The 18,736-nt window shown below is 46.9% G+C and overlaps 1 protein-coding gene across 2 annotated transcripts in view; it reads right to left on the bottom strand.

The window, feature by feature from the left end:
• The window catches only part of SLC3A2 (solute carrier family 3 member 2), a 40,561-nt gene that overhangs the window by 4,504 nt on the left and 17,321 nt on the right, over window positions 1-18,736 (bottom strand). The window contains exons 1-7 of one of the 2 annotated variants that reach the window (XM_060254396.1): window positions 13,432-13,641; window positions 12,120-12,578; window positions 8,697-8,870; window positions 8,471-8,571; window positions 6,487-6,558; window positions 5,997-6,061; window positions 3,531-3,720 (exon numbers count right to left, since the gene is read on the bottom strand). In XM_060254396.1, the coding sequence (XP_060110379.1) occupies window positions 3,531-3,720; window positions 5,997-6,061; window positions 6,487-6,558; window positions 8,471-8,571; window positions 8,697-8,870; window positions 12,120-12,570 (1,053 nt within the window). In that variant the 5' untranslated portion in view covers window positions 12,571-12,578; window positions 13,432-13,641. Of the gene's footprint in view, window positions 1-3,530; window positions 3,721-5,996; window positions 6,062-6,486; window positions 6,559-8,470; window positions 8,572-8,696; window positions 8,871-12,119; window positions 12,579-13,431; window positions 13,642-18,736 lie in introns of those variants that run through there. The other variant, XM_060254403.1, reaches the window with a different exon arrangement.

Below are 18,736 nucleotides of genomic sequence, written 5' to 3'. Positions count from 1 at the left end.
GCCTGGGACTTCTGGGGGAGGAAAATGTCGAGCTGAGCTGCTTCTCATAACAGGAGCAAGCTGGAACTTCTGTTCGGGGTAGTGGAAGGCAATTTAATGCCTACTGCCTACTTTTCTCAATCAGAGATTAGTCCAAGATATGCATAGGAAACTTTGAGGAGATTTACCTTGGCTAAAAGGGAGTCCCGGGGGGGGGGCTCCTTTGAGGGGTCTCCGGGAAGAGTTGCATTTTTATAATCTGCATAAGTTTTCAGAGTCATTTATTTGACATAAGCTCGACAGGATCCTAACCTTCTTGGACATTGTTAAACATCTAAAGCTTTGCAAGACCGGTGAGAACTTGGATAATTGGAAGAGAAGGTACAAATTAAGGTACTTTGTAAGAATGATAAAATCAATATATTCTGAACAAAGTGCAAGGTTGTGTATAAACACAGATCTTACAGAAGATATGAAAATTAGCAAAGGTACTAGACAAGGCTGTCCGCTTTCACCATTGTTGTTTATAATGACTCTTGAAATATTATTGATGCAGATCCAAGAAGAAAAAGAAATAGAAGGATTAAGAATAAAAGGATTTACTTACAAATATAGAGCTTTTGCTGATGATATAATGTTTATAAATGAAAACCCCATACAAGTTACACCTTTGCTGCTAGCTAAAATACAAGAGTATGGGGAGTTGGCGGGACTTTGTATTAATAGAGAAAAATCAAAAATTCTGTGTAAAAATATGCGGATGAACAAGCAACAAGAATTACAGAGACTAATGGGTTGTGAAGTCACCTCTAAGGTAAAATACCTAGGGGTGGAGATAACAATGAAGAATATTGATCTGTTTAAAAATACTTATGAGAAGTTATGGCGTAAAATGGATGAAGAGATGCTAAAATTGAATAAGCTTAATTTGTCATTGTTGGGTAGAATAGCTGCAATCAAAATGAATATTTTACCAAGAATAATGTATTTGTTTCAAACTATTCTGATTGGGAAGGATGGCAAACAATTTGATAAATGGCAAAGAAAAATCTCAGAATTTGTGTGGGCTGGGAAGAAACCAAGGATTAAAATGAAAATTTTGACAGATGCAAAAGAAAGAAGTGGGTTTCAACTGCCGAATTTAAAATTATATCAGGAAGCAGTGTGGATGAAAGAACGGATAACACTGTTAAACAAAAAACCTTCAGTGCTGGAAGGTCACGGAAATAAATTTGGCTGGCACGCATATTTGTACTATTGAAAAAAGAAGATGGTTTTTTCTCACCATTATATAAGAAATAATTTGCTAAATACATGGATTAAATACAAGAAATATGGAGATGAGAGAAGACTGTTATGGATAGTGCCAGCTGAAGTAATAAAAATAACGGCTGAGATAGGCAAAGAAAAGTGGTTGTCATATAATCAACTATTAAAAATACAAAGTGGCAAAATAGAACTGAAAACTGCTGAAGAGTTGAATTATAAATATGATTGGTTTCAAATGCAACAAATAAAGAGCTTGGTGGAGAATGATATTAAAACTGAAGGAATAAGGAAAGAGCAAACAGAATTGGAAAAAGTTCTGCTTGGAGACAATGATAAATTAATTTCAAAAGTATATAAATTACTTCTACAATGGTCTACAGAAGATGAAGTAGTGAAATCGCAAATGATTAAATGGCCAATTAATGTAAATAAATACAGATGGAAACTGGGGAATATTTGTGGAAGAACTCTATGAAACTTTCAATATGTCAAAGTATTAAAGAAAACTGTTTTAAGATGATGTATAGATGGTATATGACTCCTAAAAAATTGGCAAAGATGAATAATAAGATGCCAGACAGATGTTGGAAATGCAAAAAGCAAGAAGGTACTTTCTATCATATGTGGTGGACTTGTGAAAGAGCTAAAGTGTTTTGGCAGATGATTCAGCAGGAGATTTCTAAGATCTTGGGATATGAGTTTAACAAAGTTGCAGTGACTTTTCTGTTGGGACTACAAATGGAAAAATTTCCAAAAGAAGATAGAACTATAATTTGGTACTTGCTCTCAGCCGCTAGGACATTGTATGCGCAGTTGTGGAAGCAAGAAAAAAAACAAGAGAAATGGGATTGGATTATAAAAATTATGACATGGAGTGAAATGGACAAATTAACAAGAATATTAAGAGACTATGATTTAGAAGTTTTTAAGACGGAACGGAAAAAGTTTAGAAGGTATGTAGAAAAAGAGTGGAAAATAAAAGGACATTGGACAATCTTTGATAATGATTAAGTTTTAAAAAGAAGAAGAAAATAAATTTTTGTTTTAATAGTTAAGGGTACCTTTAAATATTTGCATTTTAAGTAAATAACACCGGTGGGGGTCAAGTAACGGGGGGAGGGGTGGTTCATTTTGGCCATTTTGGGACTTAGTTTGCTGAAGCCAAACCAGCACTGGGCATCTCAGAACCCAAAACTGGAAGGGTAATCTCTTGTTCTTATGAACCACTGTCTTTGAAGTACTTCAGCTAACTCCAAAACATTTAGCTTTCTTGTTTTCTCCTCACTGAACTGTTCTTAAAAAGTACTCTTCGCCCCTTAATAAAAATATATTTTAAAATTCATAACCCTGGTTATTTGTCTTCACAGAATGGCAAACCACCTACCACTCAACCTTAACTCTTATGAATTCTTGCTGGGAGTCTACCTTGCAGAGAAGGATTCTTAGTCATTCCTAGTAAGGTCAGAAATTGGTCCTTTGGCTCCTGACCAGTGTCCCCTCTAAGCCTGAGTTCGTGTGAGCTAGCTCACAGTTTTTAAGTCTCCAGCTCACACATTTGTGTCTTAGCTCAGGAAGGCTGGCCCCAGAGCAAACTAATTTAATCAGTAGCCAAACGGCTCACTCACAACTTTAATGCCAGTAGCTCACAAATTAGAATTTTTGCTCACAAGACTCCATAGCTTAGAGGGAGCATTGCTCCTGACTGCAGGGAAGAACAGAAGTCTGGTGACAGCTACTGAAGCGAAGGCGCACTCCAGTGTACCCCAGCTGTTTGTAATTTGTTAACCTGCCTGCTTGAACCCAAAGGTTACTTGGTCTGGGCTGGGCGGGGCGACCTTTGCGACAGGGCCCTCTGCCACTTCCAATCCCCTGCCTGGGCAGCAGTGAGGATGGATGGGGCAGGCAATGGCAGCTCCTCCCCCTCCGCTCTGCAGAGGGTGAAGTCAGGAACAGACAGCTGTCGCTCTTCTGCAACCAGGGAAGTGAGGACTGAATCTCACCCATAAGAGAAGCCATGTTGGATCAGGCCAGTGGCCCATCCAGTCCAACATTCTGTTTCACACAGTGGCCAAAAAAACCCAGGTGCCATCAGGAGGTCCCTCAGTAGGGGCAGGACACAAGAAGCCCTCCCACTGTTGCCCCCCAAACACCAATACAGAGCATCACTGCCCCAGACAGAGAGTTCCATCAATACTCTGTGGCTAATAGCCACTGATGGACCTCTGCTCCATATGTTTATCCAACCACCACACCTGGTCCCCCCACCCCAGCCTACAACTCACGCTCCAACTGGGCCACTTCTCCCCAGCAGCTTGGATGTAGCTGTTGACCAAGTGGGCAGAAGTGTCACCCTGGCCATCCTCTCCCAGTCCCAGGAGGTACTGGCTGGTCAGCAGGTCCACCGCCTCCGTCTCGTTGAGGAGGGAGAAAATGCTCTGGGGGTCCCATTTGTGAGTCGCTGCGATCAACACCCTGTGGGATGAAGAACACACGGCAGGTCGGTCAGATGGCTGCGGACTTCGTTCACGGCAGGAGGGAGTTTGGTAATAAGCCTGGGTGGCACAGGGGCAGGGAGAAGGCAGCATAATTTGGCTGCCTCACTCAGCCTTCTGAGAATCATGGCTTTCATTTTAAGAAAGAGAGAGAGAGATGTTTCTAGTCCACATGGTGGGTAGCAGTACATAGTGAAGTATTTGAAGCCATGTCAATTTCAGTGACATGACGCTGCCTTACACTGAATCAGATCAACAGCCCATCAAGGTCTGTATGGCCTACTCAGACTGGCAGCGACTTGCCAAGATCTCAGGCTGAAGTCTTTCATTTCCCCTGCCACCTGATCCTTTGAGCTGTGATTGAACCTGGGACCTTCTGCATGTCAAGCAAGTGCTCTACTACTGAGCTACAGCCTCTCCCCATTGTACAGCTTTGAAGAAAGGGTTCTCTGGGAGCACAGCTGGGAAAGACACCCGAGACCCCAGAGAGCCACTGCTGGAGTAGCCATGGCTGAGCTAGATGGAACAGTAATCCCTAGAAGATATTGGATTTATACCTCATCCTTCCCTCTGAATCTCAGAGTGGCTCACAATCTCCTTTAGCTTCCTCCCCCACAATAGACACCCTGTAGGGTAGATGGGGCTGAGAGAGCTCTCCCAGAAGCTGCCCTTTCAAGGACAAGTCTGCAAGAGCTACAGTTGACCCAAGGCCATTCCAGCTGCTGCAAGTGGAAGAGTGGGGAATCAAACCCTGTTCTTCCACACTTAACCACCACACCAAACTGGCTCTCTAAAAGGCAACAGACAAGACAGCTGATTCAAGTGATAAAGACTTTTCAGCTTCCATGAAGTCTTTGCAACACACATTAATGAGAAAGCTTTTGTTGCCTACGTGGGCGTCATACTCTGCTCAGAAGGGGTTTCAACTCACCCCCTACCTTCTCCATGAAGTAAAACAGCCCGGGGGAGCTGGTGTTTATGGAGACAGAGCTGTTTCAATTCAGATAAATGACAAGAGATGAGGAGGGAGAAAAAACCCCTCTCTGCACAAGCCTTGCTCAGAATGTGGCCTTCATGACTTGGGAGACATGGAACCCTGATGCATGTTTGATATAAAATCCTTGCAGCATCCACAAGGTCTTTGCAACCTTTGAATTTTCCAAAAGAAGTCCTCCTTGATGGAGGTAGATTCAAGTCCCGAAGTACCTTAAAGACCAAGAAGAGGTTCAGGCTAGCAGCTTTCTTCATCAGATAATGAATCTGACCAAGGGAGCGTTTGACTCTCAAAAGCTTAGGGGAGGGACCGTGGCTCAGTGGTAGAGCATCTGCTTGGTAAGCAGAAGGTCCCAGGTTCAATCCCCGGCATCTCCACTAAAAAAGGGTCCAGGCAAATAGGCGTGAAAAAACTTAGCTTGGGACCCTGGAGAGCCGCTGCCAGTCTGAGTAGACAATACTGACTTTAGGGTTTGTAGAATCTTTCGGGCTCAAGTGCCGTGTTCTACTGGAGAAAGTTTTCCTTCCAGACGTTTCGTTCTCAGCTGCGGAGAACATCCTCAGTGGCGTTGCAGCCGGAGCAGGCGCTCAGACCTTCTTGGCTGCTGTGCATTGAGCAGCACAGCAGCCAAGAAGGTCTGAGCGCCTGCTCCGGCTGCAACGCCACTGAGGATGTTCTCCGCAGCTGAGAACGAAACGTCTGGAAGGAAAACTTTCTCCAGTAGAACACGGCACTTGAGCCCGAAAGATTCTACAAACCCTAATGATGTTACTAGCCGTGAAAACCTGAAATCTTTGATAATACTGACTTTGATGGACCGAGGGTCTGATTCAGTATAAGGCAGCTTCATATATCTTCTTTTTGGTGGTGGTGGTGGGGGGGCATTTTTGTATTTTGTGTGTGCGTGCGTGTGTGTCTGCACCTGGAAGTTGTGTTGACTTCTGGTGACTGACTCCTACTGGTGGCCTGGAGGATATTCAGGGAGATGGCTGAATAATCCTGATCCAGCCTCTCAACTGGGTATTTCAAGGACAATCTCCCATCCAAGCACTAACCACAGTCAAGCCTGCTTCGTTTCTGAGATCTGACAAGATCCAGCTCGCCTGGGCTATCCAAAGTCAGCGCTCCAAAGCTTATGCCTTGAACATCTTGTTGGTCTCTAAGGTGCTCCTGGACCCAAATCGAGCTCTTCCACTGCATACCAAAATGTCCCCCCTCTGAAAATGCCCCAGAGGTGGAATGTTAGGGGTTGGATAAACTACCTGGAATGTTCATCAGTGGCGTATTTCTCAGTCAGGTTCTTCCAATCAATCAAGAGCTGGGTCTCCTGTGAAAATCATATGAGAAATGCAGAGCTCAGGAAAACACATGGAACCTGATAACCTCGTAATCACCACCACTCCCAATATCCACTCACCCTCCACACACACACAACACACACCTCCCACCAAAAGGACAATCACCACCAGGGCTTTTTCTGTAGCAGGAGCTCCTTTGCATATTACACCCTGCTGATATAGCCAATCCTCCTGGAACTTACAATAGGCTTTGTACTAAGAGCCCTGTAAGCTCTTGGAGGAGTTGCTACATCAGGGGTGTGTGACCTAATATGCAAAGGAGTTTCTGCTACAAAACAACTTTGCTTCTGGGTACTTAGTTGCTTCACCATGGCCACCCCAAACCCATGAAGGAACCTCAAGGGAACAGAGACCCCAGAAGCTAGCCTGCACCTGGACTGGGCTCACCACGTACATTGAGGACATGCTCGACGCTTCCAATCTGGATCCCGGACACCCCTTCCTTCAGCCAGAAGTCTATCGCCACCTAGAAGCCGAGAGAATAAAAGCAGGACCACATAAGACGTTAGTCCACAACTGATTCCAGTCTATCAGCTGCGACACAATCTTTTAGCAAGTTGTTTTTACTGATGTTAGAAATTGAGGCCAGCGCCAGCATACCCTCAGGGTGGGCAGCTGCCAGGGTTGACGACTTTTTGGTGGAGCCACTGTTGCTGACCCCACACACTTTGCCTGCCACTTGTCTGTACCAACTGTCCAAAGTAATTAAGAAAGCGGCATGCGAACGCTGTGTGACGGTGGCACCCCTTGTGGCAATGGCGGCAGCTCTTCCAACTGCATACACCCACTGGTGCGTTCAGGGAAAGGTTGTACGGGTGGTGCAGGCAACCGAGCCTGGCCGGTAGGAACACAAGCAAGCAGGAGAAGGATTCACAGGCAGGAGGGAGCAGGCAAGTGTGGGGGTGAAAGGGAGGGCAGGGAGGCCCCGGTGGTGAAGAAGATATTGGATTTGTATCCTGCCCTCCACTCTGAATCTCAGAGCTCTCACAATTGCCTTTATCTTCCTCCCCCACAACAGACACCCTGTGAGGTGGGTGGGGCTGAGAGAGTTCTGGCAGAAGCTGCCCTTTCAAGGACAACTCTGCAAAAGCCATGGCTGACCCAAGACTGTTCCAGCAGCTGCAAGTGGAGGAGTGGGGAATCAAACCCCAGATAAGAGCCCGCACACTTGACCACTACATCAAACTGGCTTACAAACTGGTGGGGAGATGGGGGCCCCTTGGGCGCCACCAACCCAGAGCCTGCAAAAACCTGGAACTGGCCATGTTAGAAATAATGAACCCTGATGCATTACAGGGAATAGCGGCCAGCTCAGAAGCAGAGGATTCCCGATCCAAATGCCGTTCAGCCTGTAATTCTCACTGCACAGCTGCCTTCGTTCATTTAGATCAGGGGTGTCAAACTCATTTGTTATGAGGGCCAGATCTGACATAAATGAGACTTTGTTGGCCAGGCCATATACGTCATAAAATGTAATGCCAGGTAGCAGACACAGACCAACACAAAGATTTTTTTAAAAAGCTTAAAACATACTTAAAACATTAGCAGTCTTGCAATATTTTATTTATTTAACAGTCTTGGATAACTGACACCTCTTGTCCTGAATGATTGCATCAAAAACTGGAGACAAGGTCTGTGCTATAGCAATCTCGAGTATGCTGTTCAGGTGTGTATCTGTAAGTTGCAAACCTACTTTTGATTTGCTCACGGGCCTGATAGGACCCCTCCAGGAGCCTGATCCAGCCCCCAGGCCGCATGTTTGACCCCCTTGATTTGGATGTTTATGCCTTGCTTTCCCCCTCCATTTTAACTCTCACAGAAACAATCTGAGTGAGGCTAGGTGACCTCAGGCCAGCCTCATGCTCTTAGCCTAGCCTACCTCACAGGATTATTGTGAGGATAAAACAAAGGAGAACAACATAAGCCACTTCAAGTCCCCATCAGGGAGAAAGGCAGAATATAGATAAAGGAAAAACATACTAAGGAAGATAGGTTAGGCGGAAGGAGGGAGAGAAACCAGCTCCAGGGGTGCCTGAGGGCCTCTCAAGGCAGTGTGGAGATTCAAATCTGGGTCTCCCAAATCCTAGTCTTAACACTCCAACCTTCTCACCACTACACCACACTCTCTCTAAGTTACACACCATTTCAGCCGCTTTTGGCATACATGAATTTATTCCCCTCTTGCCCTTATAGCTTTAGCAGCCGGTCCGATGAACAGAAATTGAATCGGGCCCTGACACAGCGGGGGACTATCATCTGCCTCATTCCCGTGAACTAGGTAGCTACTAAAGACAGAGGCGATCTTGCCAACATCCCTTCTAAATCATTTTCTGTCTTTCTCAAAGCCTCCCCCCGCCTCAACACACACACACACTCACCTTCATTTTGTCTTGGAAGTCACTGCTAGTAAGGATCTCCGGTCCGAACCAAGGGGACTGGCCTTTGTAGTTGGGTGTCAAGTCCAAGACTACTTTGAGGCCTGAAAAAGAGGTGAAGCACACTCCGTGTCTGAACGTTGCCTCCTGGATGCACTGCAGAATCTTGTCAGCAAGCCATCGCAAAGAGGAGACTGCCCCCCCCCCACTCCCTGCCACGGATCTTTACCCTTTTTCTTCGCAGCCTGAAGGACCTCCTGGAACTCTGCTGCTGTGCCGAATTTGGGGTCGATGGCTTGGAGGTTCGTCCCAGCCAGATCATCTTTAACATTGATGTGAAGAGGCCCAATCACCACCCCTTTCACCTTGAGAGAGTTTAAATAATCCATCCGCAGTTTCAGGCCTGCAGGGGCAAAAGGGAAAAAATCAAAAAGGGGGTCATGGGGAGGAACGGTGGCTCAGTGGTAGAGCATCTGCTTGGTAAACAGAAGGTCCCAGGTTCAATCTCTGGCATCTCCAACTAAAAAGGGTCCAGGCAAGTAGGCGTGAAAAACCTCAGCTTGAGACCCTGGAGAGCTGCTGCCAATCTAAGTAGACAATACTGACTTTGATGGACCAAAGGTCTGATTCAGTATAAGGCAGCTTCATATGTTCATATACCAGGCTGCTCATACAGTTGGGCCTTTCCGTCAATCCCAGAGGCTAGGAAGGAGGTAAAGGACTGGAACCAACCCCCAAATCTGTTTGTCAATAACTGATTGCATAGCCTCATCCCTGTCTCTGTGGAATGCATAAGCAGTTTTGCTTGCAAGACCTATTGTGCAAGTGAACAGGACAAAGACTGTAAATCAGAAGTGCTGCTTGAAAAAGAAGGTGATGGTTCAGCAACTTTCTCTTAGAAATCAGGTCAATTCTGTTTGCTCAAGAGGAGAAAAGGAGATTTAATTCATACCCTGCCCTTCACTTGGAATCTCAGAGTGGCCTACAACCTCCTTTCCCTTCCCCTCCTCACAACAGATAACCTGTGGGGTAGGTGGGGCTGAGAGAGCTCTTTTGAGAACTGCTCTTGAGAGAACAGCTCTGAGAGAACTGTGACTGAGCCAAGGTCACTCCAGCAGCTGCACAAGAAGGATTTCCCAATCCAGAGTTGGCAACCATAGCTATCACCCAACAAAAGCCTTTTCAGCGAATTAACTGCATGAAGTCAGCAGATCAGGGAAATCCACAAGGATTTGAATATTAATACAATAAGCATTTTTCAAGAAAAAAAGCCAACTTTGTTTATATCAGGTAAGGTACTATCTTCCACACCAGATGCATTTCCCTTCTCTCCAGCACGGGATGAGAAGCCTCTTCTAAGATCATGCCCGCACATGTAACTGAAAGCACCATTTAAGAAGAGGCATTCCCTCCTTCCGTCTCACATGCAGGAGGAAATGCTCCGTCCAGTATTACACCTCCATGCTGCCATTATCTAAAAAGAAGCATTCTGTCTGTGAGAGAGGGGAGAACGCCTCTGTTTAGAAACAGGGTTCCAATTCAGCTGGAAGAAAGGCTGTGAGCACTTGAAAAAATAATCCCCATATATTATTATAGCACAAGCCATCTTAGGCGTTGCCCTCTTGTAGGAGGCAATGGGGATGCTCTGCATTCTTGGTGCTTGGGGCGTAACAGTAGGAGGTCTTCTGGAGTTCTGGCCCCGCTGGTGGACCTCCTAATGTCACCAGGGTTTTGACCCTGGTACGATGGCCCATTGGCCTGATCCAACAAGACCTCTCTTATGTTCTTATGATGGATAGAACCTGGGGAGGACAGAAACCTCATAGGGAGTACAATGCAGAGATCTACCACATCACCTACTGTCTGGTCCTTTAAGCTGGAGTCGCCAGGGATTGAACCTAAGACCTTCTGCATATAAAGCAGAGGCTCTACCACTGAGTCACAACCCTTCCCCACGGCTCAGCTCCTTACTCTTGCTCCCATTTGCACCTCTCTTTGTTTACTAGAGACACAGTGCTGCATGCCACTTTCCTCTGCCACTAGCCACCCACTGAAAAATCATGATCTTGCATGTGTGAAAGCTCCTGGTGCAAAGGAAGGCAGTCTGCTGTGGTGTGCTCCTTCAGCAGCTCAGTACAAGCAAGACTTAGAATCCAAGCCCAAGTTTCTAGTCCTTAAGATTGCACAAATCTGTTTGAAATGTGGATAAGGATGTTTCAAAAAACAAGAGCAATGATGTTGCACAGAACAATCATGCAGAGCCAGTTTGGTGTAGTGGTTATCTGGGAGAACCCAGTTTGATTCCCCACTCCTCCACTTGCAGCTGCTGGAATGGCCTTGGGTCAGCCATAGCTCTTGCAGAGGTTGTCCTTGAAAGGGCAGCTGCTGTGAGAGCCCTCTCCAACCCCACCCACCTCACAGGGTGTCTGTTGTGTGTGTGTGTGGGGGGAGATATAGGAGATTGGAAGCTGCTCTGAGTCTCTGATTCAGAGAGAAGGGCGGGGTATAAATTTGTAGTCTTCAGTCTTATTTTAGTTTGTTTTAGAGTCCCCTTTTCCCTGACCTTCCTGTTAGAACTTCCAGGAGTCCAGGGTTTTAACAGCCCAGAGAAGGCACATTACGTGTTTTACAGTACCAGGAAGTCCACTGTACTTCATGCCCTGTGATTAGAAATCCTCCTAAGCTTCTCAGCCTAAATGTAGCTGTTAAAAAAAATGCTCGGTCAGGGCATGTTTTCAATGCGAGAGGATGTGAAAGGCAGCAGCCCACGGAAATTCTGCCCCCACACCATGCGGGGAATGGAGAGGGAAGGAGGGGGGGAAGGGAGGGTAGGACAGGCAGATTAAAGAGCAGGACAGGAAGGAACAGAAGCTTTTTACCCAGCAGCCTCCGAGCTGAGTCAGCTTTTGGCTGACGTCAGGGACTGATGAAACAAAGGCCAGCCCTTGCGCTGAGGAGGAAGACAGAGCTGGATGGAACCGGCTGGCTGCCTGGCGTGGGGAAAGTCTGCCTGGCAGCGTTCCCTTTGCACCAGTGGGGTGGGGGGAGAGAGAGGAGGCAGGCAGCTGCTAATCACATGGACCCCGAGCACTGCTGAGCACAGAGGAAAAAGAGCCAAGGGACAGGGAGGGGGGCTGCTCCTGACCTAGCGCTCAAAGGCCATGCCGTACCCAGAACCCTTTCCTGTCCAGATCATCTAAGGGTCTATTTTAAAAATGGGAGGCGGGGGAATTCGAAGAAGTCAGATCTCTAAGACAGCTCCAGTTTTTGCTTAGAGCAGATCAGTGGCTTCTCGCAAATCATGGTGGCAACTCTCCCTCTCCCCTCCCCATCCCGTTCAAGTCAAGGGGCAGCAGCGGGCAGAGAGATTCTCTAATTGCAATTCAGAGGGAGCAGCGACTCTGGGTTAATGAACCCCAAAGGAAAAGGGTGGCTTGCATTATACTGATCTGGAATTTACTACTGCTCTGGGGAATGGGAGGGGGAAAAAAGCCAGGTTAGGAAGGAGTCAGAAACCTAGTTGCCCATTCAGGGAAGGGCCATGGAACCCAGAGAGAAAACTCGGAATTGACTGCCAGCTCCAAAAGCCGAGAGCCTTGGGTTGTCACTGGCCCGCCCATCCCTCCATCCACCTCCCTTTGGGGGTGCTCACCTGCCAGGTCCCCCTCGCCATCTGCATTGGAGTCTTGGAACCTTTCGGTGGGCTGGATGCGGTAGATGCCCCCCTCCTGCCACCACTTCTGCTGGGGCAGGTCCTTGCAGCGGGGGGCCTGGACGATGATGACGATGGCCCCCGCCAGCATGCCCAGCCAGCCCAGCCAGAAGAGGATCAGGAGCGCCCAGCGGGTGCGCACCCAGCCAGGGGTGCCGGCCACCTGCAGCAGCTCTTCCTTGGACAGGCCGGTGAACTTGGAGGCCATCTCGCCCTCCTCCTCCTCCTCGGCCACCTTCACCTTCACCACCCCGTTCTTCTCGCCCAAGCTGCCTGGGGAACCAGCCAGTGGTGGGGAAGCATTCATAGGCTGCTTCTCAGTATCGAGGTCGCTCAGCTCCACGTCTTTCAGGTCCAGCTCGGTGTCCTGAGGCACGCCTTGGGAACTCATGGTGCCGCCTGGGAGAAAAAGGCACAGGATGTTGCCCAGAGTCTGAGACAGGAGGAGGCGAAGGGGGACAGCCTGTGTGCCCAGTTGACACTGAAGACAAATATGCCTTTCCTCTGTGCCCCCTGCCAGGCCTTAATTTAATAAAATGCCTTGAGATTAATGCCAGGATCGATCGCTAAGAAGATGCCCAAACCATTGAGGAACCACAAACAGGCTCAACAACCCAAAGTCAAGGGAGATGACTTAGGCCCCAGACCTCAGTGGGGTGCACAGAGGCTAGATGGCCATCTGACAGCAGTGTGGATCCTGTGAATTTACGGGGAGGTATTTGTGAGTTTCCCACATTGTGCAGGGGGCTGGACTAGATGACCCTAGAGGTCCCTTCCAACTCTATGATTCAATGCCATAAATTCCACGATCCAAGGCAGCCATTTTTCTCCACAAAAACTGATCTCTGTATTCTGGACTCTGGAGATCAGCTGTAATTCCAGGAAATCTCCAGGCTCCACCTGGAGGCTGGCAACCCTTGAACCTCTTCTTTTTTTTTTTTAAGTCACCCATTCTAGTCCCCAGGGGCAGGCCACACATTTTTAGCCCTGTCCCCTTCCCAAGCCAAGACCAAATTCGTTCCTGCATACAAAATTACCCTGATTGGACACCAAGCCCCCCGACCCCCGCAGCCAGTACCCTTCATCGCTCTGCGAGAATTAATCCCCGCCTCCTCAATTCACACGTTACCCAAACCCGCGTTCAGTCTGGCAACTGGGCAGAACCAGGAGATGGGATAGTTTTTTCTAGGTGCTAGAGAAATAATCTCCCAGGGATCGCATCGCACCCACATCGAAGTCTGGAACCCCTTACCCTTTTTCCTTAATGCTCTTCGGTGGGAACTGAGTAGAGGGGCAGCAGGTTACTCAGAACGTAAACGGCGCGTGTGAAATAGAGGGGGGGCTCTCCCCACGTGTATCCGCAGCGCCTTGTCGTCTTCAACCAGTACCTAGTACGGTCCGGCACGGCGCTTCTCTCGCTTCGATTCACCTGTAATCCGGTTCGAGCCGATTTGAGCAGAGCTCGCCGGCCGGCAGTTCATGTAGGGTAGCTTTCTCCGCCCCGCTCCGCCCCCCGGGCTCCCTTCGGCGCCCGGCTTAAGGTAGAACGGGCCGGGTTACCTCGCCTCACCCTGCTGAGTGCTGAATTGGTACTGCCCAGCATTTTTTTTTTTAAGGGAGAGGAAAACCAAAGTGCCTTTCTTGACTCAAACCCCATCTGATCCGGCTCAGCCATCACGTTTCTTCCCAGCCCTCACCGGAAGGCTCAAAAGCAGGAGTTTAGAGATGAGAATCCTAGCATCATAGATCTGTTCCAAAGATTTGGTAGACTACCTCTGCACATGACGGTTCTAGCCAGGGCTTTTTTTTTTTTTAAGTCCAGCAGGAACTCATTTCCATAATAGGCCACACACCGCTGATGTCACCATTGTTTCACATAGCGATTTTTTAATATAAAAAGCCCAGTGGAAACTCACTTGCATATTAAGCCACACACCCCTGGACACCAAGCCAGCCGCAACTCCATTCCTGTGCGTTTCTGCTAAAAAAAAGCCCTGGGTCTCGCTGTCATAGCTGATGAAAACCCCTCTGATTTTACTGAACCAGCCATTAATTTCCCAACAGCAAAACACTGTGGCACTTCTGGAGCAGTGTTCCCTCTAAGCTGAGATAGTGTGAGCTAGCTCACAGTTTTTTAGCCTCTGCCTCATACATCTTTGTCTTAGCTCAAGAAGAATGGCGCCAGAGCAAACAAATGTATGCAGTAGCTCATAACGTAGAATTTTTGCTCATAAGGCTCCACAGCTTAGAGGGAGTATTGCTCTGGAGCACTCCAGGAAGGGGCTGATCTTCCTCTTTTATTCCATTCTCCACTGTTTAGCGGTCAGAGAGGCAGACTGCTTCTGGACACAGAAGCTCCTTAGCAGTTGACAGACGAGGGTTGCCAGGTCCGTGTTGGAAAATACCTAGAGACTTTGGGGGTGGATCCGGGAGAGGGTAGGGTTTGGGGAGAAGAGGGGCCTCAGCACAGTACAATGCCTTAGACCTAGAGTCCACCCGTCAAAGCAGCCATTTTCTCCAAGGGAGCTGATCTCTGCCAGCTGGAGATCACCTGGAGTCTGGAAACCCTTTTTAAATCTGTCTGTTCCTTTTCCAAGCCAGGTGGAGTTACGCCATCCCTTCTTGGAGCAACGAGTTCCATAAGTTAGGAACACATATTATGAAGTTCTCCCCCACCCCCGAATTCCCCTAAGACATTTTAATGCCACTGAGGCAGAAAACCCAAATGGCAATATCAAGGGCCGTGACTGAGCGTTTTCTGATTTCTACTGGTTAACACACGTAATATGTGGTGACATGTTATAAGGAAAAAAAAGGTTGCCAGCATCCTGATGGGGAATAGAGATCTCCTGTAATTATAACTGATTTCCAGACTATAGAGATCAGTTCCTCTGGAGAAAATGGAGGGAAACTGATCTATTGCATTATAGCCTGCAGAGTTCCTTCCTCTCACCAAACCAGGGCCTTGCCAGGTCCCACCCACCCCAAATCACCAGGAATTTCCCTGTCTGGAGCTGGCAACCCTGAGGGAAAGTTAGGACACTTATCTTAATGTTGTTCTGTTCTCAACATACATGCTGTTGGGCAGCAAGGTTTTAATTTTCCTCGTACAAAACAATAAAACTAGGCCAGCCCTGCCACCATCAATTAACTTTCCTGGTTTGCTGCCACCAAGTTCTATAGTGAAGAGACAGGAGAAGAAGCTCCTTTGTCCTCACCTTTTGTGGTTTTATAATCCTCTCTCCTTCGTACAGTGTAATGTATTGCAATTATTTTTATCCTTTCTCCCACAAAAAAATTTGGTCAAAGAGGCTGATGACATTTCAGAAAGATGTATCAGGAAAAACAGAGGGAATAAAGTTACATCTACAAACACCTAAACATTCAGCCCCCCTCCTCGAATACAATCAAAACAACAACAAAAAGGCCTAACAGGCCAAAATTAAATGCACAAATCCAGGTATGACACCTGGTGTGCCACTAATGAAACTACTCAACAGAATTCTTTTTTTTTGGCGGGGGGGGGGACTACTCACAAGAACACACAAAGTCCCTTATATCTAATTAGACCACTGGTCCATCAGGGTTCAAGGAGTATTGTGTTGTTTTGGGCACCACAATTTAGGAAAGATACAGACAAGCTGGAATGTGTCCAGAGGATGGCAATGAAGATGGTGAGAAGTCTGGAGACCAAGTCCTGTGAGGAAAGGCTGAAGCAGCTGAGTATGTTTCACCTGGAGAGGAGATGACTGAGAGGTGATATGATCACCATCTCAACTATTTGAAGGGCTGTCATATAGAGGATGGTGCAGAGTTTTCTGTCGTTTCTGAAGGTTGGACCAGAACTAATGGGTTGAAATTACATCAAAAGAGTTTGCGGCTCAACATTAGGAAGAACTTCCTGACTGTTAGAGTGGTTCCTCAGTGGAACAGGCTTCCTTGGGAGGTGGTGGGCTCTCCTTCCTTGGAGGTTTTTGAAAAGAGGCTACATGGCCATCTGACAGCAATGTGGTTTCTGTGAACTTAGGCAGATAATGGGAAGGAGGGCAGGAAGGGTTGCATCAGTGCTTAGTTCTCATGGTCCTTTCTTACATGTCCAGGGAATAAGTCAGGGAAATTGGAGTCAGGCAGCAATTTTTCTCCAGGCCAGTTTGGCTGGGGATCCTGGAAGTCCCCCCTCCCCCCATCTTCTGAGCATGGAGCAAGGATCACTGGGCATTGGGGATGGATTTGTGAATTTCCTGCATTGTGCAGGGACTAAATGACCCTGGTGGAGATCCATTCTATATCTGTGATTCTACTATTCTAAAGTTGTTTACTTAGACTGGCAGAGGCTCCCCATAGTCTCAGGCAGAGGTCTTCCACATCACAAATCACTACTGATCCTTCTTCCTTTTTAATGGAGATGCTGGAGATTAAACTTTGGGACCTTCTGCATGCCAAACAGATGCTCTACCACTGAGTCACAGCCCCTCCCAATTTGAGAGGGAGCCAGTTTGGTGTAGTGCTTAAGAGCAGCGGACTCTAATCTGGAGAACTTTTATCTTGCTCCTTATCTAATTTCAGCTCCCTGAGAAAACTGCCATCAGAAAGGCCAGGGCTGGGGGCCTCTGTGGGGAGATCAAAGAGAACAGGCATCCGTTTGGGACAATGCTAAGAAGCAGCGGATTGTTCTGTGCCTTAAAACAGTCCCTTTCATGTGTAAACAGTGCAGCTTTTGTCAGGGCATGAAATTCTGTACTGTGTGGGTGGGTTGCCGGCTCTGGGTTGGGAAACACCTGGAGATTTTGTGGGTGAGCCTGAGGAGGGCGGGGTATGGGTAGGGGAAGGACTTCAGTGGGGTGTAATGCCATAAAACAGGGGTGGCCAACGGTAGCTCTCCAGATGTTTTTTGTCTACAACTCCCATCAGCCCCAGCCATTGGCCATGTTGGCTGGGGCTGATGGGAGTTGTAAGCAAAAAACATTTGGAGAGCTACTGTTGGCCACCTCTGCCATTGGCTTGCATTGTGGGGGTACTAATCTTGGAATAGTTTTTATGCATTTGGATTTATAGAGAAAATGACAAAATCAGTGTTAGGTGCTGGCTAGAATGGTTGGACTTGGCACCAGGGAAGGCTGAATTTCAAATGCCTATTTGAAGCTTCAGATGCTGTGCTGTTGGCCTCCCTTACTGTGCAGGGTTGTTGTGAAGATGGCATGGGATGGGGAGGGGGGATGAGAGAACATATATGCTATTTTAAATTGCTAGGAAGAAGGGCAGTGTAAAAATGTGGTAAGTAGTGATGTACTGGGTAGAAAGGTTGCCTGGGCAGCTTTGCTGTATTTTATTAGTGGAAATATTTTGCATTTTAGATATTGTGTTTCAGATGTTTGAAGTGCTGCACATTATCTCAGAACTGAAAACATCCTTAAAAGACAGTTCCGTGTTGCCCTTCCCATTTGGTGGATTGGGAGCTTCCCACTAGTAGACAAGTGGATGATCCCAATCGAGAGAGTTTGTAGCAGTGTGAGATTTTAGCTGGGAACTTTGTGCCTCATCAAGTCACATTCATAACTGATTTGAATTGCTGCTGTAAATCAGTGCAAAACATTTCTAATACAGATTTGATATTGCTTTATGAATAGTAGATATTGGAGCAGAATGTTAAATGGTAGTGCTTCTCAAATTATAGCTATCTGTTTAGAGAGAGCAGATAATCATTCTTTGTTTTGTCAGGTTTTTGTTTTAATATGAGTTGTTTTCTGGGTTGTTTTCGGTCTAGTGTACTGCAATTTTAGAAAGATGGATTCAAGGTATATCAATGCAAATGCTTCAATTTCATTTCTCATTATGTTACATATATGTCTGGAAAGACTTGTGTTTTGTTTATGTGCTTGATTTTCTTTGTCTGGTACTTGCTGAAGCTTCAGTACTACAGAATAGAAATTTGTGTGAAGTCTTGAGAGCAGAGCTTTGGTTATAAATAGGAAGCGCATGATTATGTAGAATTTTGGAAGTTGAATAGTTAAGAGCCGTTTCACATGTCGCTTCTGACTCATGTGGCATCTTGCTATAGTTTTCAAATGCTTTTATGCTACTTGTCTTGGATGTGCTTGTGGTTGGGAAAACAAGATGCTTTTAAGAACAGGGTTCTAAGTAGCAAGTATGGTGTTGATAAGTGGAAAGGGATATTAATTTGTCTTGCTCTATAGGTTGTCAGGAATGATTCTTTTAGGTCAGGATGGGTAACCATGTTAATCTGTTTCTAGCAGTGCAATATAGAAGAGCAAGAGTCCAGTAGCTCTTTAAAGACAAAAAATTGTTTTTGTGAGTCACTGCTCGCTTCTTCAGATATAGCTATAATATGAGTGCATCTTTCAGTTTGGTGTAGTGGTTAAGTGCATGGACTCTTATCTGGGAGAACTGGGTTTGATTCCCCACTCCTCCACTTGCAGCTGCTGGAATGGCCTTGGGTCAGCCATAGCTCTCACAGAGCTGTCCTTGAAAGGGCAGCTGCTGTGAGAGCCCTATCAGCCCCACCCACCTCACAGGGTGTCTGTTGTGGGGTGAGAAGA

Source organism: Heteronotia binoei, chromosome 1 (genome assembly GCF_032191835.1).
Source record: "Heteronotia binoei isolate CCM8104 ecotype False Entrance Well chromosome 1, APGP_CSIRO_Hbin_v1, whole genome shotgun sequence".
NCBI lineage: Eukaryota > Metazoa > Chordata > Lepidosauria > Squamata > Gekkonidae > Heteronotia > Heteronotia binoei.
The sequence above is the reverse complement of the archived record's forward strand: the minus strand, read 5'-3'. Positions and strand labels throughout refer to the sequence as shown.